The sequence below is a fragment of the Alosa sapidissima genome, chromosome 14, assembly GCF_018492685.1.
Source record: "Alosa sapidissima isolate fAloSap1 chromosome 14, fAloSap1.pri, whole genome shotgun sequence".
Taxonomy (NCBI): Eukaryota; Metazoa; Chordata; class Actinopteri; order Clupeiformes; family Clupeidae; genus Alosa; species Alosa sapidissima.
Genome location: NC_055970.1, coordinates 19616921 through 19643436, shown reverse-complemented (window position 1 = coordinate 19643436; position 26516 = coordinate 19616921). Strand labels below are relative to the sequence as shown.

The 26516-nt window shown below is 42.8% G+C and overlaps 4 protein-coding genes across 4 annotated transcripts; 2 read left to right on the top strand and 2 right to left on the bottom strand.

Moving 5' to 3' along the window:
- Nucleotides 1–891: 891 nt before the first annotated feature.
- On the bottom strand, nt 892–4757 carry LOC121682116 (TOG array regulator of axonemal microtubules protein 1-like). The gene is made up of 8 exons (XM_042062139.1): nt 4565–4757; nt 3627–4095; nt 3235–3439; nt 2829–2934; nt 2407–2639; nt 2012–2170; nt 1257–1382; nt 892–1108 (listed from the first exon to the last, which is right to left on the bottom strand). The coding sequence occupies exons 1-8, from the start codon at nt 4682–4684 to the stop codon at nt 1096–1098; spliced, it is 1431 nt and encodes a 476-aa protein (XP_041918073.1). The 5' UTR covers nt 4685–4757; the 3' UTR covers nt 892–1095.
- A 1813-nt stretch (nt 4758–6570) lies between these two features.
- On the bottom strand, nt 6571–10477 carry LOC121682118 (TOG array regulator of axonemal microtubules protein 1-like). Its single transcript, XM_042062141.1, has 8 exons — nt 10241–10477; nt 9303–9771; nt 8878–9082; nt 8474–8579; nt 8052–8284; nt 7657–7815; nt 6902–7027; nt 6571–6753 (listed from the first exon to the last, which is right to left on the bottom strand). The coding sequence occupies exons 1-8, from the start codon at nt 10358–10360 to the stop codon at nt 6741–6743; spliced, it is 1431 nt and encodes a 476-aa protein (XP_041918075.1). The 5' UTR covers nt 10361–10477; the 3' UTR covers nt 6571–6740.
- A 3446-nt stretch (nt 10478–13923) lies between these two features.
- LOC121682119 lies at nt 13924–19173 on the top strand. Its single transcript, XM_042062142.1, has 7 exons — nt 13924–14166; nt 15171–15479; nt 15686–15873; nt 16182–16271; nt 16411–16512; nt 16750–16921; nt 17214–19173. Exons 2-7 carry the CDS (start codon nt 15257–15259, stop codon nt 17246–17248), a joined length of 810 nt encoding a protein of 269 aa, XP_041918076.1. The 5' UTR covers nt 13924–14166; nt 15171–15256; the 3' UTR covers nt 17249–19173.
- Nucleotides 19174–19422: 249 nt separating this feature from the next.
- prpf19 (pre-mRNA processing factor 19) lies at nt 19423–26279 on the top strand. Its single transcript, XM_042062285.1, has 16 exons — nt 19423–19620; nt 20080–20229; nt 20489–20565; nt 21040–21181; nt 21476–21546; nt 21896–21961; nt 22140–22181; nt 22498–22572; nt 22720–22795; nt 23038–23147; nt 23266–23421; nt 23985–24054; nt 24211–24384; nt 24498–24580; nt 25155–25260; nt 25522–26279. The coding sequence occupies exons 1-16, from the start codon at nt 19602–19604 to the stop codon at nt 25617–25619; spliced, it is 1515 nt and encodes a 504-aa protein (XP_041918219.1). The 5' UTR covers nt 19423–19601; the 3' UTR covers nt 25620–26279.
- Nucleotides 26280–26516: the final 237 nt, after the last annotated feature.

Sequence of the window (26516 nt, the reverse complement as noted above, 5' to 3'; positions counted from 1 at the left end):
ATCATCGTTAATTTCCAGAAACGCTGGCCGCAGAAAGTTATTAGGCTACAAAGTAAAGTAGCAAGTTGAGTTGAAGCCTGCAAAGCGGAGCTCTAACGTCTTTGCTACAATTGTAACAAAACCAGCAGAACGCTGCCCTCAGAACGTTGGTTCGGTGTGTTGTAGTGCAGAGAGATGCATGTCCACCCAAAACACACTTTCACACCCAGTTTCAACTCCAGTCTCATTTTTGACTTCCTTGATTAAATCTATTCTATTTGAGGGCAAGTTTGTTTTAGCCTATTTATTTAATATAAATAATCATTTTAATTTTGGACTCAAGGTTTAGGGTATTTGGCACGTGATTGAGTATAAGTGAGTGAGCAATGTCAAAATGCAGTTGGGTTGTAGACGTTGGGTGTGGAAGGTTAGTGTGATTGGTTTATCCTTAAATTAAATTAATGCTTTTTCAATGACTTTCAATGATTTTATTTAGAATTTCTTTGATTTGAATATGTTTTGGTAACGCGTCATGTAGGTCTTAAATTTCAATCTTTATGGTCTTAAAAGGTCTTAAATTTGACTTACTAAAACCTGCAAGAACCCTGTGTAAGAGATGCCATTCTTTGGATGAAAAACATAGGCTATTGTTTCCAGTGTTTGCAGTGTTCCAGCCGGTGTTTGTTATTGTTTCCAACTGATAATGCTAAAACATCATCAAACCTGGGTTGTTTCTTAACCAATGACTTCAAGGACTTTGCTTTCTTGTCACCACGAGTATGTCGGCTATTAAAAATAATAAACATTTTGGTTGGACCTCTTTGCACTTGATTTTCAGCTGATCAAAATGAGTGTTCATTACTGTTTATTGTTTCAAAGTTATATAAAGTTGAATCAGTGCAGACAAACATATTTTTTCATTTTTTTTTCTTTATTTTATGTGTGAAAAGGATGTGCATTAGTGTATCTCTACAGCACTGCCCTGTGTGTGTGTGTGTGTGTGTGTGTGTGTGTGTGTGTGTGTGTGTATGTGTGTGTGTTTTGTCACACATGGTGGTGTTGTGTGTGTGTCTGTGACCCTGTGGGTGCGGTCTCGGCCTGGCTCTGATGTCCACTTCAACGCAAAGGTCTGGCGAGAAAAAAAACAGCACATTACCAAGACAATTTACACTGTATGTTCACAGATTAAACAATACTGAATAGCTTAGTCACTTTGATAAATAAATGTAAAGTAAAAGTGTTTAGTGTTTATGGTGTCCGTGATGTTTCCAGTCCACCTTTTCTGGCATTTGTTAATAAAGTCCTTCATGCGGATTTGATCACTCAGAGGGGCGAACCTTTCCACCATCTTGATGAGGTCGGGATGGGAGGCCACTACAGACAGAATGTTACGGGCCTGATTCCTGTTTCAGACACAAAATACATCAGCACCCATTGATTCACTGATTCATTAGTTTATGATGTATAAGCATATAAGTATTATGGCTTTAACATCATTTTGATGGTACACTGACTTATAATTGGAAAAATGGCATGTTTGTCATTGCCTCTGGCCCTCCTAAAAGATCTCATATCTCATATAGTATGTAATGTAACTTATGTAGCCTAGGTGAACCCTGCAAAAACTATGTTTGAATTTACTCAGCAGATTCTCAGAGACTTTGGAATTGAGTTAACAACTATATATAAAACATTTGTTTACAGGAAAGATGAGTCAATGGAGATTTGATAATCAGTCAGGTGTCAGCCAGGCTATAACTTTTGTGGACACTACTGGAAAGTGAATATTAAATCACAAATTCTTCACTATATTTTAGCTGTAAACACACTATTTCAATGCCATGCACTGACAGATAATTACATTCAGTATTGCTGTATGACATGAGATGACTTTTGGATACCTCATAATAGAACAGAAACTGTTGCTGATTGGCTAATTTAGAAACATTTACTTTTATGATTTTAACTGACACTTTTATACAAAGCCAATCAGTAAATGATAAGGAAACATAGAAAAAATAGGGCTCCCGACCTGACTTCCAGTGTGTTGTCAAGGGCCAGGCAGCTGGCAGTATGGATGAAGCGGGCAGTCAGGTCGTTTTTGCCGGAGAGGAGACGAGCTGCCCCTATGACCTCCGTCACTTTCTCCAGGTGCCGTGCAGTGCTCTTCCTCACGGCTGTATGTTTGTGACTAAGAAGAAGCAGAGAACCAATGAGTCACACCAAGAGAATGGATAAGCCAGAGATCCAGGGGAGACAAGGAGACAGAACCAGGAGAAACAGCTGAGACAGAGAAACAACAGACAAACTAGGTGAGTAACAACTGATACAGACATCTACATAGCCAGGTAACACAGAGAAAGTTGAGAAGCACTAGAGAGCAATTAACCAGTACAACCCTGCTCTCTTTTTCTCTCTGCCCCTAACCTGAGCCCTCCGTTGATGAGAGCGTTCATGCTGCGGATGGGGTTGGTGTTATACACCATGTACCCCAGGGCCAGATCCATGTCCTTCATGAAGCTGCTGGACTCTCCAGCCTTCAGCAGCAGTGTCCGGGCTGCGCCCTCGGCCTCCGCATCCATGTCCTGCCCCAGGTGAGCAAACAGGTGGGCCAGCGTCACCATGGCAGCATGGGACACCACTGAGCGCAGGTTCTTCACCTGGTTGGGAGGAGGGAATTAGAAGGACAGCTTGCACCACTTTGACTTGACATGTATAGAATACTGACAAAGGTAACATCATTTCTTTGGTAGCATCATTAAAGCATTTCAATAGATATTGCCTAGTTTGAAACAGGACAAAAGATACAACATGTGCTCCAGAATGTTTTCCAGCAGATAGCCTCTCACCTCTTGATTGACGGCCAGACAAACATCATGCAGCCTGGGCAGCAGCACGTTGGCGTGGTGCTGAGCCAGAGACCTGATGGAGATCAGGGCCTCGATCTTCTTCCCCCTGCAGCAGCACCAACAACACACTCACATCAGAGGAACATGGTAATACATGGACTTGGTTCAAGTATTCCATCTCCAGCTACTTACCAACTCTTGCCATGTAAATCCTATGTGTTAGCATAGCCTAGACTATCTACTCTAAAGGCATGCTGTTCTTTTAACATCAATATCACATAGTCTAATCTATCTTAGCTAAAAGCCTACGATTTGTCTGGATAGCGTAATAGCTTAGCCTATCTCTTGGCAAAAAGCCTTTCATTTGTTAATATATCAGCCTAGACTTTTTAAGCTATACTCCCACCAGTCATCGTCGCTGAGCACCGTAAAGGCCTGCAGGAGGGCCTGCTGAGGACAGGACAGTGGGCGCAGTTTGGCCAACTCTGGCAGATTCTTGGCCGGCTGGGTCTTGCTTGTATACCTCGCCTCAGTCACTTTCCTCTTCTTCACCTCCTTATGCTCCCTCGTTTCTTCCTGCCTCCCTGCCAGAGACTCAACAGACTTTTGCTCTGGGAGGTCAAAGGTCAAATATGTTTGTCTGAAATCCTGTCTACATTTGCCTTGGCAAACAACTTTGTTATTTGTATTGATATCTTCACTGATATTTAATTAGGCTAATAAAGACTGTGTGTGTGAGAGAGAGAGAGAGAGAGAGAGAGAGAGAGAGAGAGAGAGAGAGAGAGAGAGAGTACTCACCTGTCACAGCAGTGACCCCATTGAGTGATATGGTGTTCTTGAGACGGGGTAGTCTACTCTGGAACTGTCTGTGGCTGGTTGTCTTTGGGGGGGCGGGAATAGCAGGGGCAATGGGCGAATTGAGGAAGGGCAGAGTACGGGGCACCGGCGGGGTCCTGCGATCCACAGGACTGAGGCGGCCCACAGAGCAGCCTGTCTGGTCCGAGGCCTTGGCATCATTGAGACTGGCAAGTTTGATCTCCTCAGCGAGTTCCAGGACTTCCTGCAGGAGTTCCTTGCGAGCCTGGCACTCCTTCTGCTGAGCGCTCAGGGGTCTCAGCGTAGACCTCACAGACCGCTGCAGCTGGTGGTGGGGGGATGCAGGGGGTATGGGGGCTAGCAGCTTCCGTTGGCCAGGTGCCGCACTGGCATGCAAGGGCTGGGGTGGGCCCCAACACGTGGGATCGTGGGGCAAGGTCAGAAGATGAGGCTGCAGAGAGGCAAGAGGCAACATGTCATCAAACATGGCCACCATCTACACCCTCTGACACACAACTGCCCAACCGCCATGCTGCGTTTGAAATCTTCACTGTTTCACTATAGTGCACTATTTAGTAAATAACTAAGGCATCATTATATTATTACATTATTAATGATATTATATTATAATAACATTATAAAGTAGCTATATGAACAATATCATAATTTGTTCTAATACCTCTATGGTAACCACTAACCCAAAAAGTGTGACTGATAGTCAGATTTGACCAAAGCTGTATCCTTTCAACTTTGACCTGGAAAGGTCACTTCATAGATGCCCATCATCAAAACAAACATTGACCTTTACCCTTTCAGCATAGATGCCAAATGAAGTGCAGGGAACATTGAATATTAGATTTAGTTATAATTTAGGCTATATAAAACTGTACACCGGCTCTTAGATGTTTGAGGGAACTCACACATGCGGTACAAATCGTGTTCTGATTCTGCTCCTGCCGTAAAATCAGGAGCTGTAGCATCATTTTTTTCATCTCCTCATTTTCTGCATGGAGTTTTCCGAACTCCTTTTGAAAATCCATTGAACTTAAAATTTCGCCGACAGGAGCTACTTTAAAATAAACTGTATAGAACTTAAATATAATCTACTGAGCAAAAAAGCCAAATATCTAGACTACTGAGAAGCGAGCGGGTGAGTCCTAAGGTGAAGATGCATCAAGTGATCTGAAATGACGACTTTCGCCCATAATGGTGACCTCACCATTATGACGTAGGGGCGCAGACAGCAGACACCGGTTGCACCAACTCTTCTTTGCTAAGACTGCTTATTAACTGCTAAGTTGGTCTTTGTTAATACCAGTCTTTAGAATTGATCTGTCGCTAAGCGCCACCCTTAGAACGCTGATGAGCCAATGAGAGTCCAGCCTCAACGGGACTCGGACATCAGCTCAGACAACTCCATAGGAAACAACAGGGAGGAGGCATAAAATGACAAATGAATGGTTATTTATGGAGTTCATTAACTCAAAAAACCCCGACGGATAACCATGGTCAAACGTTTTGCATGGGGACGTGTAATACTGATAGCCGGGTACCGAGGCTAGAAAACGGGGTATATTTTCATCAACATAGCCTAGCCTACAGGACGTCTCTCGCGTTTGCAACAGCTCGACGTAATGTAGGCTACTAAGCCAACAACGTGGGCACAGGTTCCCTGTTAAATCCCAAGATGAAAATGCTCATTAACCAACTACTATATTCTTAGGCCTACTACATCAAATATTAACGTAACCTAACATATCTTAGTATCAAAGATTGTTAAGGCGGAAACTAATTTTCTGCTGAAAGTGGTGTTTTTGGCTAACTAGAAATCTAGACGCAGGTGGGTGGCTAGGTGCCACTCTTCCCTTTGCCCAAAATTCGATCCTAATGCCCCAGTGCAGTGACGGGACACTGTGCTGTAAGCAGGGTTCCCACGAGGTCTTAAAAACGCCCAGACTTTCATCCGAGGTCTTACATTTCATTTAGCCAGGTCTAAAAACTATTTTATCATCGTTAATTTCCAGAAACGCTGGCCGCAGAAAGTTATTAGGCTACAAAGTAAAGTAGCAAGTTGAGTCGAAGCCTGCAAAGCGGAGCTCTAACGTCTTTGCTACAATTGTAACAAAACCAGCAGAATGCTGCCCTCAGAACGTTGGTTCGGTGTGTTGTAGTGCGAGAGATGCATGTCCACCCAAAACACACTTTCACACCCAGTTTCAACTCCAGTCTCATTTTTGACTTCCTTGATTAAATCTATTCTATTTGAGGGCAAGTTTGTTTTAGCCTATTTATTTAATATAAATAATAATTTTAATTTTGGACTCAAGGTTTAGGGCATTTGGCACGTGATTGAGTATAAGTGAGTGAGCAATGTCAAAATGCAGTTGGGTTGTAGACGTTGGGTGTGGAAGGTTAGTGTGATCGGTTTATCCTTAAATTAAATTAATGCTTTTTCAATGACTTTCAATGATTTTTTTTAGAATTTCTTTGATTTGAATATGTTTTGGTAACGCGTCGTGTAGGTCTTAAATTTCAATCTTTATGGTCTTAAAAGGTCTTAAATTTGACTTACTAAAACCTGCAAGAACCCTGTGTAAGAGATGCCATTCTTTGGATGAAAAACATAGGCTATTGTTTCCAGTGTTTGCAGTGTTCCAGCCGGTGTTTGTTATTGTTTCCAACTGATAATGCTAAAACATCATCAAACCTGGGTTGTTTCTTAACCAATGACTTCAAGGACTTTGCTTTCTTGTCACCACGAGTATGTCGGCTATTAAAAATAATAAACATTTTGGTTGGACCTCTTTGCACTTGATTTTCAGCTGATCAAAATGAGTGTTCATTACTGTTTATTGTTTCAAAGTTATATAAAGTTGAATCAGTGCAGACAAACATATTTTTTCATTTTTTTTTCTTTATTTTATGTGTGAAAAGGATGTGCATTAGTGTATCTCTACAGCACTGCCCTGTGTGTGTGTGTGTGTGTGTGTGTGTGTGTGTGTGTGTGTATGTGTGTGTGTTTTGTCACACATGGTGGTGTTGTGTGTGTGTCTGTGACCCTGTGGGTGCGGTCTCGGCCTGGCTCTGATGTCCACTTCAACGCAAAGGTCTGGCGAGAAAAAAAACAGCACATTACCAAGACAATTTACACTGTATGTTCACAGATTAAACAATACTGAATAGCTTAGTCACTTTGATAAATAAATGTAAAGTAAAAGTGTTTAGTGTTTATGGTGTCCGTGATGTTTCCAGTCCACCTTTTCTGGCATTTGTTAATAAAGTCCTTCATGCGGATTTGATCACTCAGAGGGGCGAACCTTTCCACCATCTTGATGAGGTCGGGATGGGAGGCCACTACAGACAGAATGTTACGGGCCTGATTCCTGTTTCAGACACAAAATACATCAGCACCCATTGATTCACTGATTCATTAGTTTATGATGTATAAGCATATAAGTATTATGGCTTTAACATCATTTTGATGGTACACTGACTTATAATTGGAAAAATGGCATGTTTGTCATTGCCTCTGGCCCTCCTAAAAGATCTCATATCTCATATAGTATGTAATGTAACTTATGTAGCCTAGGTGAACCCTGCAAAAACTATGTTTGAATTTACTCAGCAGATTCTCAGAGACTTTGGAATTGAGTTAACAACTATATATAAAACATTTGTTTACAGGAAAGATGAGTCAATGGAGATTTGATAATCAGTCAGGTGTCAGCCAGGCTATAACTTTTGTGGACACTACTGGAAAGTGAATATTAAATCACAAATTCTTCACTATATTTTAGCTGTAAACACACTATTTCAATGCCATGCACTGACAGATAATTACATTCAGTATTGCTGTATGACATGAGATGACTTTTGGATACCTCATAATAGAACAGAAACTGTTGCTGATTGGCTAATTTAGAAACATTTACTTTTATGATTTTAACTGACACTTTTATACAAAGCCAATCAGTAAATGATAAGGAAACATAGAAAAAATAGGGCTCCCGACCTGACTTCCAGTGTGTTGTCAAGGGCCAGGCAGCTGGCAGTATGGATGAAGCGGGCAGTCAGGTCGTTTTTGCCGGAGAGGAGACGAGCTGCCCCTATGACCTCCGTCACTTTCTCCAGGTGCCGTGCAGTGCTCTTCCTCACGGCTGTATGTTTGTGACTAAGAAGAAGCAGAGAACCAATGAGTCACACCAAGAGAATGGATAAGCCAGAGATCCAGGGGAGACAAGGAGACAGAACCAGGAGAAACAGCTGAGACAGAGAAACAACAGACAAACTAGGTGAGTAACAACTGATACAGACATCTACATAGCCAGGTAACACAGAGAAAGTTGAGAAGCACTAGAGAGCAATTAACCAGTACAACCCTGCTCTCTTTTTCTCTCTGCCCCTAACCTGAGCCCTCCGTTGATGAGAGCGTTCATGCTGCGGATGGGGTTGGTGTTATACACCATGTACCCCAGGGCCAGATCCATGTCCTTCATGAAGCTGCTGGACTCTCCAGCCTTCAGCAGCAGTGTCCGGGCTGCGCCCTCGGCCTCCGCATCCATGTCATGCCCCAGGTGAGCAAACAGGTGGGCCAGCGTCACCATGGCAGCATGGGACACCACTGAGCGCAGGTTCTTCACCTGGTTGGGAGGAGGGAATTAGAATGACAGCTTGCACCATTTTGACTTGACATGTATAGAATACTGACAAAGGTAACATCATTTCTTTGGTAGCATCATTAAAGCATTTCAATAGATATTGCCTAGTTTGAAACAGGACAAAAGATACAACATGTGCTCCAGAATGTTTTCCAGCAGAGAGCCTCTCACCTCTTGATTGACGGCCAGACAAATATCATGCAGCCTGGGCAGCAGCACGTTGGCGTGGTGCTGAGCCAGAGACCTGATGGAGATCAGGGCCTCGATCTTCTTCCCCCTGCAGCAGCACCAACAACACACTCACATCAGAGGAACATGGTAATACATGGACTTGGTTCAAGTATTCCATCTCCAGCTACTTACCAACTCTTGCCATGTAAATCCTATGTGTTAGCATAGCCTAGACTATCTACTCTAAAGGCATGCTGTTCTTTTAACATCAATATCACATAGTCTAATCTATCTTAGCTAAAAGCCTACGATTTGTCTGGATAGCGTAATAGCTTAGCCTATCTTGGCAAAAAGCCTTTCATTTGTTAATATATCAGCCTAGACTATTTAAGCTATACTCCCACCAGTCATCGTCGCTGAGCACCGTAAAGGCCTGCAGGAGGGCCTGCTCAGGACAGGACAGTGGGCGCAGTTTGGCCAACTCTGGCAGATTCTTGGTCGGCTGGGTCTTGCTTGTATGCCTCGCCTCAGTCACTTTCCTCTTCTTCACCTCCTTATGCTCCCTCGTTTCTTCCTGCCTCCCTGCCAGAGACTCAACAGACTTTTGCTCTGGGAGGTCAAAGGTCAAATATGTTTGTCTGAAATCCTGTCTACATTTGCCTTGGCAAACAACTTTGTTATTTGTATTGATATCTGCACTGATATTTAATTAGGCTAATAAAGACTGAGTCAATATATTCTGTGTGTGAGTGTGTGTGTGTGTGTGTGTGAGAGAGAGAAAGAGAGAGAGAGAGAGAGAGACAGAGAGAGTATAAGAGAGACTACTCACCTGTCACAGCAGTGACCCCATTGAGTGATATGGTGTTCTTGAGACGGGGTAGTCTACTCTGGAACTGTCTGTGGCTGGTTGTCTTTGGGGGGGCGGGAAAAGCAGGGGCAATGGGCGAATTGAGGAAGGGCAGAGTACGGGGCGCCGGCGGGGTCCTGCGATCCACAGGACTGAGGCTGCCCACAGAGCAGCCTGTCTGGTCCGAGGCCTTGGCATCATTGAGACTGGCAAGTTTGATCTCCTCAGCGAGTTCCAGGACCTCCTGCAGGAGTTCCTTGCGAGCCTGGCACTCCTTCTGCTGAGTGCTCAGGGTTCTCAGCGTAGACCTCACAGACCGCTGCAGCTGGAGGTGGGGGGATGCAGGGGGTATGGGGGCTAGCAGCTTCCGTTGGCCATGTGCCGCACTGGCATGCAAGGGCTGGGGTGGGCCCCAACACGTGGGATCGTGGGGCAAGGTCAGAAGATGTGGCTGCAGAGAGGCAAGAGGCAACATGTCATCAAACATGGCCACCATCTACACCCTCTGACACACAACTGCCCAACCGCCATGCTGCGTTTGAAATCTTCACTGTTTCACTATAGTGCACTATTTAGTAAATAACTAAGGCATCATTATATTATTACATTATTAATGATATTATATTATAATAACATTACAAAGTAGCTGTATGAACAATATCATAATTTGTTCTAATACCTCTATGGTAACCACTAACCCAAAAAGTGTGACTGATAGTCAGATTTGACCAAAGCTGTATCCTTTCAACTTTGACCTGGAAAAGTCACTTCATAGATGCCCATCATCAAAACAAACATTGACCTTTACCCTTTCAGCATAGATGCCAAATGAAGTGCAGGGAACATTGAATATTAGATTTAGTTATAATTTAGGCTATATAAAACTGTACACCGGCTCTTAGATGTTTGAGGGAACTCACACATGCGGTACAAATCGTGTTCTGATTCTGCTCCTGCCGTAAAATCAGGAGCTGTAGCATCATTTTTTTCATCTCCTCATTTTCTGCATGGAGTTTTCCGAACTCCTTTTGAAAATCCATTGAACTTAAAATTTCGCCGACAGGAGCTACTTTAAAATAAACTGTATAGAACTTAAATATAATCTACTGAGCAAAAAAGCCAAATATCTAGGCTACTGAGAAGCGAGCGGGTGAGTCCTAAGGTGAAGATGCATCAAGTGATCTGAAATGACGATTTTCGCCCATAATGGTGACCTCACCATTATGACGTAGGGGCGCAGACAACAGACACCGGTTGCACCAACTCTTCTTTGCTACGACTGCTTATTAACTGCTAAGTTGGTCTTTGTTAATACCAGTCTTTAGAATTGACCTGTCGCTAAGCGCCACCCTTAGAACGCTGATGAGCCAATGAGAGTCCAGCCTCAACGGGACTCGGACATCAGCTCGGACAACTCCATAGGAAACAACAGGGAGGAGGCATAAAATGACAAATGAATGGTTATTTATGGAGTTCATTAACTCAAAAAACCCCGACGGATAACCATGGTCAAACGTTTTGCATGGGGACGTGTAATACTGATAGCCGGGTACCGAGGCTAGAAAACGGGGTATATTTTTATCAACATAGCCTAGCCTACAGGACGTCTCTCTCGCCTTTGCAACAGCTCGACGTAATGTAGGCTACTGAGCCAACAACGTGGGCACAGGTTCCCTGTTAAATCCCAAGATGAAAATGCTCATTAACCAACTACTATATTCTTAGGCCTACTACATCAAATATTAACGTAACCTAACATATCTTAGTATCAAAGATTGTTAAGGCGGAAACTAATTTTCTGCTGAAAGTGGTGTTTTTGGCTAACTAGAAATCTAGACGCAGGTGGGTGGCTAGGTGCCACTCTTCCCTTTGCCCAAAATTCGATCCTAATGCCCCAGTGCAGTGACGGGACACTGTGCTGTAAGCAGGGTTCCCACGAGGTCTTAAAAACGCCCAGACTTTCATCCGAGGTCTTAAATTTCATTTAGCCAGGTCTAAAAACTATTTTATCATCGTTAATTTCCAGAAACGCTGGCCGCAGAAAGTTATTAGGCTACAAAGTAAAGTAGCAAGTTGAGTCGAAGCCTGCAAAGCGGAGCTCTAACGTCTTTGCTACAATTGTAACAAAACCAGCAGAACGCTGCCCTCAGAACGTTGGTTCGGTGTGTTGTAGTGCAGAGAGATGCATGTCCACCCAAAACACACTTTCACACCCAGTTTCAACTCCAGTCTCATTTTTGACTTCCTTGATTAAATCTATTCTATTTGAGGGCAAGTTTGTTTTAGCCTATTTATTTAATATAAATAATCATTTTAATTTTGGACTCAAGGTTTAGGGTATTTGGCACGTGATTGAGTATAAGTGAGTGAGCAATGTCAAAATGCAGTTGGGTTGTAGACGTTGGGTGTGGAAGGTTAGTGTGATTGGTTTATCCTTAAATTAAATTAATGCTTTTTCAATTTGACTTACTAAAACCTGCAAGAACCCTGTGTAAGAGATGCCATTCTTTGGATGAAAAACATAGGCTACCATACCTGACTCACTGTGGTCATGGCTAAATTCCCAACCAGGCTTATCAGTCTTGTCTACTAATCATCCCACAGTCTCATGTATTCACTCCCCATTCTCCACCTCAAACTGGTGACCTGTTTACCTGTTTTTATTATTATTATTATTATTATTATTATTATTATTATTATTACCAGGTAGTAGCCACTCATGATCTGTTTTTCTATCACTAAGTTGCAGTACCCTTAGTTGGCCAGAGGACTGTCTCCTAATCACATTGGAGAGGAGTCCTCTTGAAATTCGCTGTCCAGTCCCGCTTTACGTCGCACGTAGGCTTACTACTATGACGGCGTGGTGCTGTGTGCTGCTGTTTGTTTACGACACATCCCAACGCATTGGTGGTGGTCTACAAACCAAAAAAAAAAAAATTGGATACCAAAATCTGCTGAGTTGAATGCTATATTAATTGGGATACGTCGTTTATTTGCTGTGCAGGTAGGATAGTCCGCATTTCTTTTATTTGAAGGAAGCATTCTGAAATTGGTTTCATAAGGCTATGTGATGATGAGCCGACCAAATAAAAATAAACTCACCGTTGAGCATGGATTGTGTTCTAATTGGTTGTGCTAATGTGCTTCCACAGAAGATGCTATTGCTTCTACTGACGTTACTCAGTACCCACCATTGCATGGGTAGGCCTACGTATTATCTACTTTATTCCCTTGTTATTAATGCAGCGTGTGTGTATGAATGAACGCACAGCAGACAGAGCAAACGACATACTTTAAACGTTGTTGGAAAAGCAAGGCCGATTTAATCGTCGTCTTCTTATTCTTCTCTCTCTCTCTCTCTCTCACTCAATCCCTCCCCCTTTTTCTCTCTCTCTCTCTCTTTCTCTCTCTCCTTGTGTAGGGTATTCTTTGGGTACGTGTATGTTTCAAATATGAATGTTAAACCATCATGTTACCCCATCGTGTTCGTCATTGCTCAGTAGTTACCATTGTAAATGAGTAGCCCTTTACTGTCGGTTTTTGTGTTTTTCTTTTTGAATCACCCCACCTCATTCAGTTCAGTAATTCATTGCTACAATGAACTCATGACTGTTCCATCTCATACATCAGTATTAGTCTACACTACAACCAATACAGTCATTCACATTCACTTCAACCTCCCCATCCTTCTCTTCATTAACCAGACTTACTAGTCTCACTCCTTTTGCAGGCTGGAACGAAGACAGGAAGGTTGTGTGTTCAGGGAAGGATTTCCAAGTACCCGTCTTCTCAAGGTCGAGGATAGTGACATTCACTCCTAGCTCACCCCCTGAACCAAAGAGGGTATTGCTTGAGAATAATATTGTAAGTGAGACGTGCCTGTGTGTGTGTCTTGTGAATCCTCAAATTTTGTTTACATTCAGTTCAGATCACTGAGTAACCAACCCCATAACAGAGCACCAAATAAGGCCTTGAAAGACAGTTGATGTGGATTCATGTATTACTAACTTGTGATCAGGTAAAGGATCCAAGATATGAATGGACTCGTGACCAGACTTTACTGGTGAGGGACGTCACCCATCGAGATCAAGGCATCTATGCTGTGAAATCCTACGACTTTACCATTGAGACGGTTGAGCTTATTGTTACAGGTCTGTGTGCCTTGCATGTGAAGTCATGGAATGTTATGTTTTGTCTCTGTCTGTCTGTTTGTGTCCCTCACTTTCTGCATAATACAATTCTCATCTTTCAGAATGCATCAGGAAGTTCCATAAAACATATGGCGAGACCTTTAAACTGGACATCCCACCTGATGGAGCAAGCCTGGAGTTAAACCCTCTCAGCCCCCTTTATTTCCCTTCATCTACCCCTTCCCCATCTCTCTCTTCTTCTTACCCCTCACTCTCTTCCACTCTCCCCTCCTTTCTCTCCTCCTCTACCTCTCTGCCCCCCTCACTCTCCTCATCCCATACTGCTTCTCTTTCTCAGACCCCCTCCCCCTCTTCTCCCCCTTCTCCCTTCTCCTCTCCCTCTCCTCCTACTTCTCTCTCCGCCTCTCCCTCTCCTCCCCCTTCTCTCTCCTCCTCTTCCTCTCCTCCCCCTTCTCTCTCCTCCTCTCCCTCTCCTCCCCCTTCTCTCTCCTCCTCCACTTCTCCATTTTCTCCATTACCCATCCTGCCATTGGTCCTCTGGACCGACAGCCGCCCCAGTGAAAGGACATGGGGCAGAGGGAGAGTGGAGGGCAGATCATGGCTGGTGGACGAGGTGACACTAGCGGACCAGGGCAACTACACCATCAAAGACAGCACCGGCAAGGTGGTGTCCAGGGCCAGCCTGACCGTGACAGGTGAGAGAGAAAGAGAGAGAGAGAGAGAGCTTGTAAATGGGGGCATGGGGGTTGAGAGAGAGAGAGAGAGAGAGAGAGAGAGAGAGAGAGAGACTGCTTGTAAAGGGGCATGAGGGTGGAAAACTCTTTTCAAACCTACACAAAATGATTTGCTGACCCAGTCAAGTGATATTTCCTGTTGCTTTGGTGCTGTTTACTTATAATAATCCTTATGTATATTATAGTTTACTCCAGGTTTATTAGATATAAACACACTTTGACATAACTCAATAAAGCAACAAGGTGACTAGCCTGACGAGTCAGAAAATGTTATTTAGAGTGAGCCTAGGCACTGAGTTGTGCTTAGAGCAATGTGTATCAGTCCTGCTCCTCCAGCCAGCCAGCCCCATGTTGTTTCCACCACTCCCTGCTCTGAGCTCGAAGCTGACTAAGCTAATCAGATTAGCTAGCTGCACATTCACTGCTCGAAGCTATTCAAGAACATCATAATCACAGTGACGTTAGTCTGGCATATCTGCTCTGAGCAGTGACAAATACAAAGGTCAGGGAACCTTCAGGAGCAGGAGGGAGAACTGCTGAATGAGAGAGGGTGTTTGATAAGGCCATAGAGGATGTTTGATACGGCCATAGAGGATGTTTGATAAGGCCATAGAGGGTGTTTGATATGGCCATAGAGGATGTTTGATAAGGCCATAGAGGGTGTTTGATATGGCCATAGAGGATGTTTGATAAGGCCATAGAGGGTGTTTGATAAGGCCATAGAGGATGTTTGATACTCCATGCACATTCAGTTCATGTGCCAGCCTACTGTTCAGTGTGGTGGTTGCCATTAAATAGACCCAAGTGTTCAGTGTTGCCAGGTTAGTTTTGCAGAAACAGGAGTAGATACTCATTTTAGTTTTCATGCTGATTTGCTTCTCTTTATGTCTTCTATGTTTATTTGTAGTCTCTTCACCTCTCTTCCTCCTTCTCTCATCCCTCCTTTCTTTCTCTCTCCTCCACAGCCCACTGGTCCAATATCACCGCTTTCAACAAGGAATCCCTCTACATCCGCCTGTACACACCACTCAGGCAGGCCCAGCTGCGCCTCATGCCCGACCACTCCTCCTCCCGCTCCCACTCTTCCACCACCCTCTTGCGGGATGGGGAGATCGTGGAGGAGAGACTGTGGCACCGCGGGCGACTCTCATTGGAGCAGAACCGCACAGGCCTCTACTTTGTCATGGCAGGTCTCAGTGAGAAGGACAATGGCATTTATGAAATGCACGATGGCCAAGGGAACCTTGTGTCGACAAACATTGTGAGGGTTGTTGGTAAGCTACCCCCGTTGTCTTTTTTTGATGGCATGTGTTCATATGTGTTTGCTAGAAAAGGCAAAATTGAAAAGACAAAAGTGAAAAAAGTGTGAAAAAATGCACAGCAGTAAAGTGTTAGTTCTTTTCATTAGTCTGTATATAACATAGTATAATTATTGTGTGATAAAGGACTTCCCATTCTCATTCCCTCTCTGTGTCTCTAGATAAGCATATGCGATGGAGAGCTGTGATGAAGTCCATCTCGGTTCCCTCGGGCATGTTTCTGTCTCTGGCTGGTGTCATCCTCTTCCTGAAGAGGTACCCCAGCTGCAGTGTCTCCAAGATACTCAGTGGCCTGAGAGATCGTCGCAATGCCACCACTGCCGGTGTCCCCCCAAGAGTACACATTGAGGTGTGTGTGTGTGTGTATGTGTATTTGTGTATGCTTTTCTGTACATGTATGCATATGTGTGTGATTATGTATGCAAGTGAGTGTTTGTGTAATATTTTCTACTTTATATTAAATGGCACTGAAAAGATGTCTTTTCCTACACTACCTACTTGTTCTGTTCTTTGTACAATTTAAAAAGAACATCTGTAAAAAAGACATTTTATAACAGGACATGTCTTCTTTTTTTCCATGTTTATTCTGTATGGTCTATGCAGTTGTGTGATGTTTTATTTGACACCAATGTAATCCTGTCTTTGTGTTGTCCACAGGACTACAGTGAGCTCAACCTCACCAGTTACACCAGTTCCCCATACAAAATCAGGTCATCCAAACAATGGAGCCCCAGTCCCTCGCGCAGTGTAAGCTACAGTATGGACTGTGGTTGCAATAGCTTGTGCTTGCTCAGCCGTTTTTTCTTTGGCGTGAGTGTCTGAGTGTGTGTGTGTGTGTGTGTGTGTGTGTGTGTGTGTGTGTGTGTGTGTGGCTCTGTGGTTGCAGGGTTACTCTCCTGTTGTTCAGAGAGCCTATGGAGACTCCCCAGAGCCAGTCAGAGGCACAGAGATACTAGGAACGGATCCCAGTCAGAACCTACTCAGCCAGGTAGCGGACATGTGGAGTCACTCACATGCACATGCTTGCACTCACATGCACATGGACACACACACACACACACACACACGCACACACATACAGACACACATACAGACACTTCCACGTGCACACTACTACGATGAGGTAATATAAATGTTAGAACACACACACACACAAACAAACATACCACAGACACAGATAAAACCCTCCCTCACATTTGCCATCTCCCTCTCATCCCCTCCTCAGGAATCAAAAAGTCTGAGGAAGACATCTTTCTCTCTGGTCGGAGCCTCTGACTGCCTCCACTCCTCCGAGCACTGTGCTCAGTTTGACCTCAGCAAGGTCAACCGGAACAAGGACGGCAAGAAGGACTATTTCTCCACATTACCACTGGACATGGACACGTCTGACATCTGCAGTGTGTATACCTCAGACAAGCTGAACTTCCACTAGGTTCGGAGCTGTGAGGGAGATACTATATGTGGAAAGGGAAAGAGAGGCAGAGAAGGGAGAGAGAGAAGGAGAGGGATGTGTAAATCTGAGAAGGAAAGATAAAGTTTGTGTGAGGGATCAGAAAATGGTTGGACTCACCATTGTGCCTGTCCTCTATTAACAGATGGGAGAGTGAAAGATGCATAGTGTGGTACAGAAAATGTAGAGGTTGATTAGCTCTTATTTGCTGTTCTTAAACTTTACAAGATGTTTTCCAGAACATATGACAGAGAAAGCTGAACAGTCACAGTAGAAGCAGAATGATGCAGGTCAATATGAGTATGAGGGATACTTCATCTGATGGGATTGCTGGAACACCCAGATCACATGGACCTCAGATCACATAGTCTGATCCCAGGTGCCTCTCCAAGGTGAGAATGTTCTGCCAACAGTATGACTTTTGATCTTGTTCATTAGATTGTTGGGTTCTTGACATCAGCTGCTCAGCTCCCTGTGCACCTGTAAAAAGGCTCATCACTTGTGAACTGAGGGACTGCAGTGGACAGTGGGCTGCTGGTTTTCCCAGGAACAAATACTCTTGGGACTGCAGCCTTTTTGTCCATAATGTGTGCGGATTGTGGATGTTGCTTTACTTGTGGAACTTTTTTATTTGGCCGGTCATGCAGTTCCCTGTGTTCCTTTTTTCAGGAAGTTTCCCCACATCTCTTACATGGCATGTCTTATTCACCACAAGGGCTGTCATGGGGTTAGAGTTGTTTGACTGAGACCTGTTGTCCATATTTTTGTGGATTGTGGACTTTTCCAGACTATCCTCACTTCTCCAGCCTTGCATTCCTTGGATCAGGAAGTTCTCCCAACTCCTCTTCCTGCATGTCTGACTCATCACAAGGACTGTGTTCCTTAGGTTCGAGCTGACCTTTTTGTTGGCAATTGTCACTGACACACTGATTCAAATTTGGTATATAGATGACTTGTGTGTGTTCCCCCGACATTTTACAGCCTTTATACCTAGAGGCACCACTTATGCGGAAGAAATAGGTTATGGTCATGGTCTGTCAATTCATCCTTTGTGTCACATTTATTCTTCAATGTCATCCCTCAACTGCATTCCTATGCACATCACAGGATCTTAGGTATGGGTTTGGAGACAAAACAAAGAATCGTATTAATCATTGAATTCATCCTCAATTAGGGTTACTTATTGCTTTACCGTTTGTATCACAGCATATTTACACTTCATTTTCAATTTTCAATAACAAAACAATACTCTACACTCCTAACCCATGTCTCACCATCGACTGCGTCATTCAGCAACTGTATGGCTATTGGCTGTATTAATTTTCGCTATCTTAAATGGCTACCTCGGTGCATTTATTGCAATAGTATCAGCCCTAATCCGGTTTACCCTGCAGAGTTATATAGTCTTAACATGTGATAGTGGATACAGTGAAGAGCCCTTCCTGTATGGTGCCGCTGTCATTGTAGACCTCAAAGGGGTTTGATGGCATTTGTGCTTGTAGGCTACTGTAAATAATAAGTTATTTAGGGTATATCACAATGCATGTGCATGTCATCATGTGCCCGTCTAACCCATCCATCCCAAATAAAAGCTAACTCCTCACCTGACATATCTAGTAAGCTGTTACCTGACTGCCTCAAATATAGCAAATGCTGTTTCCTTTAATATGTAGCATACATTGTTTGCTATCATGCTTCATATATTGTATGTAAGAATCATAGACAGGAAATTGTGTTATTGAGATATTAACACTGAGAGATGCTGCTTTGTGCTCAACTTAATAGATTCCTATTATGAAAATGTTTAAGTTAGGTGGGAAGAATATAGTAGGCTACTGTAGGTTTTCTCAACATCTGAGAGGTAGGCCTCATATTGGGGAAAAGATAACTAAAATGATGTTGTGAGCACTATGTGAACCAGAATATTTTGGGTATTGAATTAAAAAAAATCTAGATTTATAGTGAACTTTATCTTAAATGTACAGATTAAACAAAACAGTGGTGTTATAGTCAAGCTTTTCATAGAAATGTGAAGGCTCAAAAACGTTGAATAATTTATGTGCTGGTGATTTGTTTCTCTCTTAAGATATCCTTTTTTTTTCAATCATACAAACCTGCACTAACCTCTTACACAGTGTTCTTTAACATGTGTGAAAATTGTTCACCATTAAAAAAAGATCATCAGACTTAATCATTTCATAATGTGTATTGCTTGAATACAATGATTGTTACCATGTTGTCATTTGATGATTTACAATGACATTTCAGTTTACGTTATTTAGACAAACAACCACAAACCTTGGCAAAAAAACTCATTCCATAATGAGACGGGCATGAAAAACACTAAGTGAAAGGTTTCCCAAATTGCTACCAAGCCTACACAGACCCTACGGACTTTAGCGCCACCATGTGGAGATATTCGAAAGAACTCATTGGATGACCATACTATCCCAGAATGCAGTGCTTTTGAAGCGGTAGCGCGAGGACAACGTGCATGACTTGGAGGGACAGTCTCCAACTTCACGAAATCACTATCGATTAATTTGCGTTTTAGGTAGCTTGCACAAAAACCTAAACGCCACACTAACCTTAAACGCAACAGAAAAGGCTACCAAGCGAAGGGAATAATGTCTTTGGTTTGCGCAAGTAAGTCAACCTGTAGTTGAAGTTGCATATTAGCTTTCTGTACAAGTTAGCTTCGCTAGCTAGCTGTCCATTCAAAGCGAACTTTATGAATATAGCCGAATTATTTGACTGTTTTTGTTAGCTAATAAACTAGTCTATGTGAAATGATATTAAGTCCATCATTGTGCATCTTTAGATTAATCAGTTGCAATAATTACGAGTTCATGGTATTTGACTGACTTTGATAGCTTTGGTAGCTAACTTTAGTTATCACTGCCATGTTAATGTTAAGGCTAGCTATTTTCTTTCGCTAGCAAACGTTAGGTGGCTAACTCACCTGAACTATTTACCTTCCGGCTTTGATAATGTGTTATTAGAAACTTATTTGTTAGATAAACCATAACATCGCAACACCGTATTTTGTGAAGTAAGATGTATTGCATGTAATTTCGCAGTATAATGTTTGCAACATGTTGACAGTTTCCAATGAGGTTCCTGAGCATCCCTGCGTTTCACCGGTGTCCAACCAAGTGTTCGAGCGCCGGCTGATTGAGAAATACATTGTTGAAAATGGAGCGGACCCTATCAACGGCCAACCTCTGTCCGAAGAGCAGTTGATCGATATCAAGGGTGAGTAGTTGAAACAGGGTAATAGATAGATAGATTACTTTAATCATACCCAAAGGGAAACTATGGTGTTCCAACAGCAGTTTAAAATTGATAGACAACACATACACACAAGTGAAACATAAACAGAACTTAGGACATGAAGTCTCTGTGCAGAATATGATTCTCCTCTCACGGCACAAATGGGGGAGTCATTGTAAATTGTATGAATATGATGTTTTTCTTTTAAAGTGACACAACAACCTTTTGGTTTTGTTCACAGTTTCGCATCCCATCCGCCCCAAGGCTCCATCTGCAACTAGCATTCCAGCTATCCTCAAGTCACTACAGGATGAATGGGTGAGTGTTTGCCCACCCCATTAAGTATCACAAATGCATGCAATTTGAGTAGCCTTATGAGAACACTTATGCATAGGGCTGCAGTGGAACTAAACACAGTTTATCCACCTCTCAAGTTTATTCACAATATGTACACTCATCAACACTAGGAACCATTTAATACCACTGGTATTGTTATAAACTTTGGAATTAAACCGCCACCATCATCAAACATGTTCTGAATGCCTTTTTTAAAAATCCGATATCGTATGGTGCAGGTCACCTTACCGTGATCACAGAATTCACCCACAAGTTGACCTACCTCCGTGCACATGCATACCTACTCTTATTGTCCATTGTACAACTCTGGCAAAGAAATTGTGACAGTGTGGCCATTTTTATATGTATCTGATTATTTGAGCAAATATATTACAGCCTTTCATCTGTTCTTGTCTTCTCCCTCTATTTCTTGCATTCCGTCATTCTGTATCTCAGGATGCAGTGATGCTGCACAGTTTCACTCTGCGCCAGCAGCTGCAGACCACACGGCAGGAGCTCTCTCACGCCCTCTACCAGCACGACGCCGCCTGCAGAGTCATCGCCCGCCTCACCAAAGAGGTCACAGCAGCCAGAGAGGGTAAGGGCCAACTTCACATCACATACATACATTAGGCCTTATCGGTCTTTTACTCGTGATCTAAGACATGGCAGCATGGCAGCCTCATGCTTCACTTCACTCAATATCAGCCAAATTTGAAACTCTAGTCGATTTATTGACAACTGGCTAATTGTGATCCATAAACCATGAGTGCCTGCATGGAACCCTAGAAAATCTTAACAATTCTGAACTGTTTAGGCAGCAGCAGGTTTTCTGAGTTTTATTACCACAATATCAGAAGGAACCCATCTCACTCATGATTTCCCCTGACAGCTCTTGCCACACTCAAACCTCAAGCTGGATTGGTGGTTCCACAGGCTGCTCCTGCTTCCCAGCCAGCCGTGGTATGTAATTGGTTGTTCTCAGTGTCGTTTTAAGAATCCTCTCCAATGTTTTTCCTGTGTTTCTCCTCATAGGTTCTCAGTACCATTCTCTCTGTTAAGGGTTTTAATAGAGTAGCGTTTTCAAGGCAGCAATTTCACTGGATCTAAACAAACCAATCTAACCATAGTGGTGGCTTTTTTAAATTTGACATGTTTATTAAGTGTTTAATTGTGGAACTGAACTAGTGAGTGTAAACCTATCTGCCTTGCCCAGTTACATATCTCTGGTGTGTGTGGTCTAGTGTCTTAATCTATACTTTCCCCCTCTGTTTCCCCCGCTCTTCCTCCACTCTATCTCCATCCTGTTTAGGGTGCTGGTGGGGAGCCTATGGAGGTCACCGAACAGGTTGGCATGACAGCAGACATCATACAGAAGGTAAGACGCGTTACGTGTGCCTTAGTGTCGTGTCACCTTTTATGTATTCTATAGTTCTATTATGCATGTCTGTGCATGTTTTATGCACTCCAACCATTTGAAGATGAAAGTTGTTTTTAATATATGCTGTGTGTGTGTGAAAAGTTAGTCTCTAAACTTGATATTTTCTTGTTTTTAGCTGCAAGACAAGGCCACTGTGCTGACAACAGAGAGAAAGAAGGTAAGGGGGGAATGAGAGACTGATAGAATTACATATTTGTGTGATTCATCCCCCAAATATACTCTCTCCTCTAGTTTAAGTGTTTAATAGAAGTGTTTACTCAGCACGGGTAGATAGCTCCTGGAGTTGTCTAGACTGCAGTAATTAATCCAACTTTAATAGAGTTGTGCCTGATTGTGTTTTTAAATCCTTTCTGGACATTAGTGGCAGAGGGGACGGGGATTCCCTCGAGTCTCACTCCTACTCATTTCTGACTCTTGAGTGCTGTCCTTTGTGCCCTCTCCCCTCACCAACTCTCCCGTTGTTCCTCCGTTAGAGGGGAAAGACTGTGCCAGAGGAACTGGTCCGAGCCGAGGATCTTGGCAAATACAGACAAGTGGCTTCTCATGTTGTAAGTGTATACACAGACACACACAAAAATGACACGCAGTACATTTTAGGATGTAGGATTGACAGTACACACATTTGGCTATTCCTGTGGCTGTATGTTCGTGTGTTAGATTTGTTTTAATTAATGATGTCTGTTTCCCTGTCCCAGGGGCTGCATAGTGCCAGTATCCCAGGAATCCTCTGTCTGGATCTCTGTCCCTCAGACACCAACAAAGTACTCACTGGTAGGCTCACACAATTTATTTTCTTTTCATTTTCATTTCATTTTTTGGATGGATGTTGAAGTTTCTGTAGTAATTTGAAGTGGACCAGACTGTACTTTTAAAATTTAGCAGCACCTACTTTGTCAAATAACAAGTGCCATTCAAATAGCTATGTCTTGTTTCCTTTGTCTAAATGTACCTCTAGTCCCTCACCCCTCTTATTTTCCTCTGATAAACTCTTACCTGTGTGCTGTTATTTCTAGGTGGTGCTGATAAGAACGTGGTGGTGTTTGACCGTCGGGAGGAGCAGATTGTGGCCACCCTCAAAGGTCACACCAAAAAGGTCTCCTCTGTCATCTACCATCCTTCTCAGGTAATCCCTCCCCCACACCGCACAACTGCATAACATTAATAAATCACTTAGGTATGACCGTAATGGATATGTCATTTGTGTGATGTTCATGTATTATTTTGTGTTCTTTTTTCCTCAGTCAGTGGTGTTCTCAGCTTCTCCCGACACCACCATCCGGGTGTGGTCCGTCACCGGGGGCAACTGTGTGCAGGTGGTGCGCGCTCATGAGGCGAGCGTGACTGGCCTCTCCCTGCACGCCACTGGAGACTACCTGCTCAGCTCCTCTGAGGACCAGGTAAAAACACACACACACGCACAAAGAGCACAACTACAAAAGTGAGTGCAGGCTTCTGCGCTGTGCCAGTTGAATTGATCATGTGTTCTTAGGGTCGTTTTTTTTTTTTTTTTTTTTTTTTTTTAACACACACATCTCATTTTGACATGATGCCTTATCTCAGACTAAGGCCTTTGTCACTCACTTGTGGACACCACAGAGTCGAAGTTATTGTTCTTCCTAGTCCTCTTGGTATGGTCCACGGTTCATGCACAGTCGGCGGACTTTAAGGAAAGCGACTTTGCGTACACGGACACACCCTCCGATGACGAAATTTGCATCAATCAGACCCTATTGGATTGACCCTAGCCTCTGATCCTTGGAACAGCAAGTTCTACAGTAGTTCTGGATCATTAAAATAGGTGCAGAACAAGGAACCAGACAGTTGTTGGTAGAAGACTAGTACACTTGTAAACCATTTGGAAAGCAGTTGACATAAACGTATGTCACTTTGAACATTTACTTTGGGAAATGGACAGAGTGATTTAAGAGATTTGTCTAAACTGATATCTGTTCTGTTTTAGTACTGGGCCTTCTCTGATGTCCAGACTGGTCGTGTTCTGACTAAAGTGACTGACGAAACCGCAGGATGTGGTGAGTATGCCTTTGTGAAATGCAAATTTACAGCAGAACTAGGAATAATTAGTAGAATAATAATTAGTAGAATAATTATTTGCCTTGTTGATATATATATATATATATCAGCACTGTTCAAGTGTAACCTTGTTTGTGGTCCCCCTCTGCCATCAGCTTTGACATGTGCTCAGTTCCACCCTGACGGTCTGATCTTTGGTACTGGCACTGCTGACTCTCAGATCAAGATCTGGGATCTGAAGGAGCGCACCAATGTGGCCAACTTCCCTGGACACTCTGGCCCAGTCACGGCCATTGCCTTCTCTGAGAATGGTTATTACCTGGCCACAGGTAAGTTGGGCACCAGCAATGTATGCAGTTTTGGAATTCTATGTAATGAGTCATCTGAAGTGATGAGCACACACTGTGTTGGTTTAACTGTTGTGATTGCTTTCCGTGTATAGGTGCCCAGGACAGCTCTCTTAAGCTTTGGGATCTGAGGAAACTTAAGAACTTCAAGACTATTGCACTGGATAACAATTATGAGGTTAGCCTCCATAACACACACACACACACACACACATAACATACATATTTAATCAAACGGTCATGAGGTTTTTCATCTTAATGATTATTATTATAGACTATGATCAATCTTCATCATTCTTGTAAATGCCCTTTTAAATGTTCTCTGTCTTGTTATAATGTAATGCTTAAGCCATATTGGTTTTATCCCTTCCAGTTTTGGGTGGAAGGTAAAAATGGTATACAGCATAAACAGGATTTTGACTATGCCAGCATTCTGCTAAATACTGCCACAGTAGATAGTAGGGTATTAATGTGTCCAAGTAAACATGCACGCAAATTATTGATGCAAATTATTTTGGAATGCAGAAGCAATAATACCACTATCTGCAATAATAGAGAAATATGAGTTACTAATTTAAGATACTTCTGTGCAATGGGAGGTACGTCCTAGTCATACTGTTAAGAGTACAGCAGTAGCTGCCATTTAGTTGCCATACCTGTGCCTTTCCCCTTGAAAAGCATACATATCGAAATTTGAGTCTATAACGCCCAGCCATATTTCCTTATTTAATAATCCTTTCTTGCTCTCGCAGGTGAAGTCCCTAGTGTTTGACCAGAGTGGTACCTACCTGGCCGTGGGTGGATCTGACATCAGAGTTTACATCTGCAAGCAATGGTCTGAGGTCCTGAACTTTGGCGGTGAGTCCACGCCCTGCTTCTATGCTTGTTCACGCAGATCAGTTCCTCCCACCATCTGTCTCACTATTCCCATGATGAGTTTGAATCAGCCCTATTTTAATCATCTCAATGTGTGCCTGTTTCCATTTCCTGTTTTTTTTATTTTATTTTTTTTAATTTATTGTTCTCACTTCCTCTCACCTTCTGTTCTTCACTGATTTCTGCCATCTTGTGTTCATTCATTGTCTGCTTTCTTCCTCGTTTTCTAATCTCTTTCTGTAGATCATACTGGACTGGTGACCGGCGTGGCTTTCGGAGAACATGCACAGTTCCTCTCTTCCACTGGAATGGACAGAAGCCTCAAGTTCTACAGTCTGTAGGATGAAGAGATAGATTAGAGAGAGAGAGAAAGAAAGTGTGTGTGTGTGTGTGTGTGTGTGTGTGTGTGTGTGTGTGTGTGTGTGTGTGTGTGTGTGGGGGGGGGAATGAGAATGAGGGGAAATGAGAAATTGAGGTGTCCAGTGGTAGCAACAACACGTTTTGTATTTTAGCATGTGTCAGGAATGATGTGAAGCAGCCAGAATCAAAAAATTCTGTATAATTTTTGGTGACCAATCATAAGAATTGTATTTGCATAAATATTGGTCGGTACCCACTGCATCTGTGTGCTATGTAAGCATTTAAAGTAGGTTTCTTTCTTTTTTTTTTTTTAATGTTTGGAATTGTGGAGGCAAGGGTTTGAAATTCGCTCCTACATGTCCAGCTATCAGACCCTTTGTCTATGATTCATTAGCTCTGATACTAAACTGCTTTTGAAATAAGCATTTTGTGTCTGTACTTGCCATTTTATGATTAGCAAGGAAAAGTACTGTCAAGTTCAAATGTGTACCTTTTTTTTTCCTTTGTTTCCTTTTTCAACTTCTAAACCTCTTTGTCAGCGTGAGTTCATAGACCTGTATATTTTGTCTTCTACCATAGTTACTTCTGTAGACTGGTATATCAATATGAATTCAAGCTCAATAAAGACATTTTTTCCTGTATTTCATGGTCACTGTTTTTGACAGATGCCAGGGCTCTCCAAATCGTTTTGTCAAGGCCCTTGCACCACAAAGAAACATCAGCATAAAAACACTGTCCAAATCACCAGTAATTCTAGATGTGGGAGGTGGACATTTTGACTTTCATTAAAAATGTTTGATTTTACGTTCTGGCAAAAATACACATTTAAACTTGTGTCGCGGACCACACGTCCTGTCGTCACGTGAATACGCGAGTAA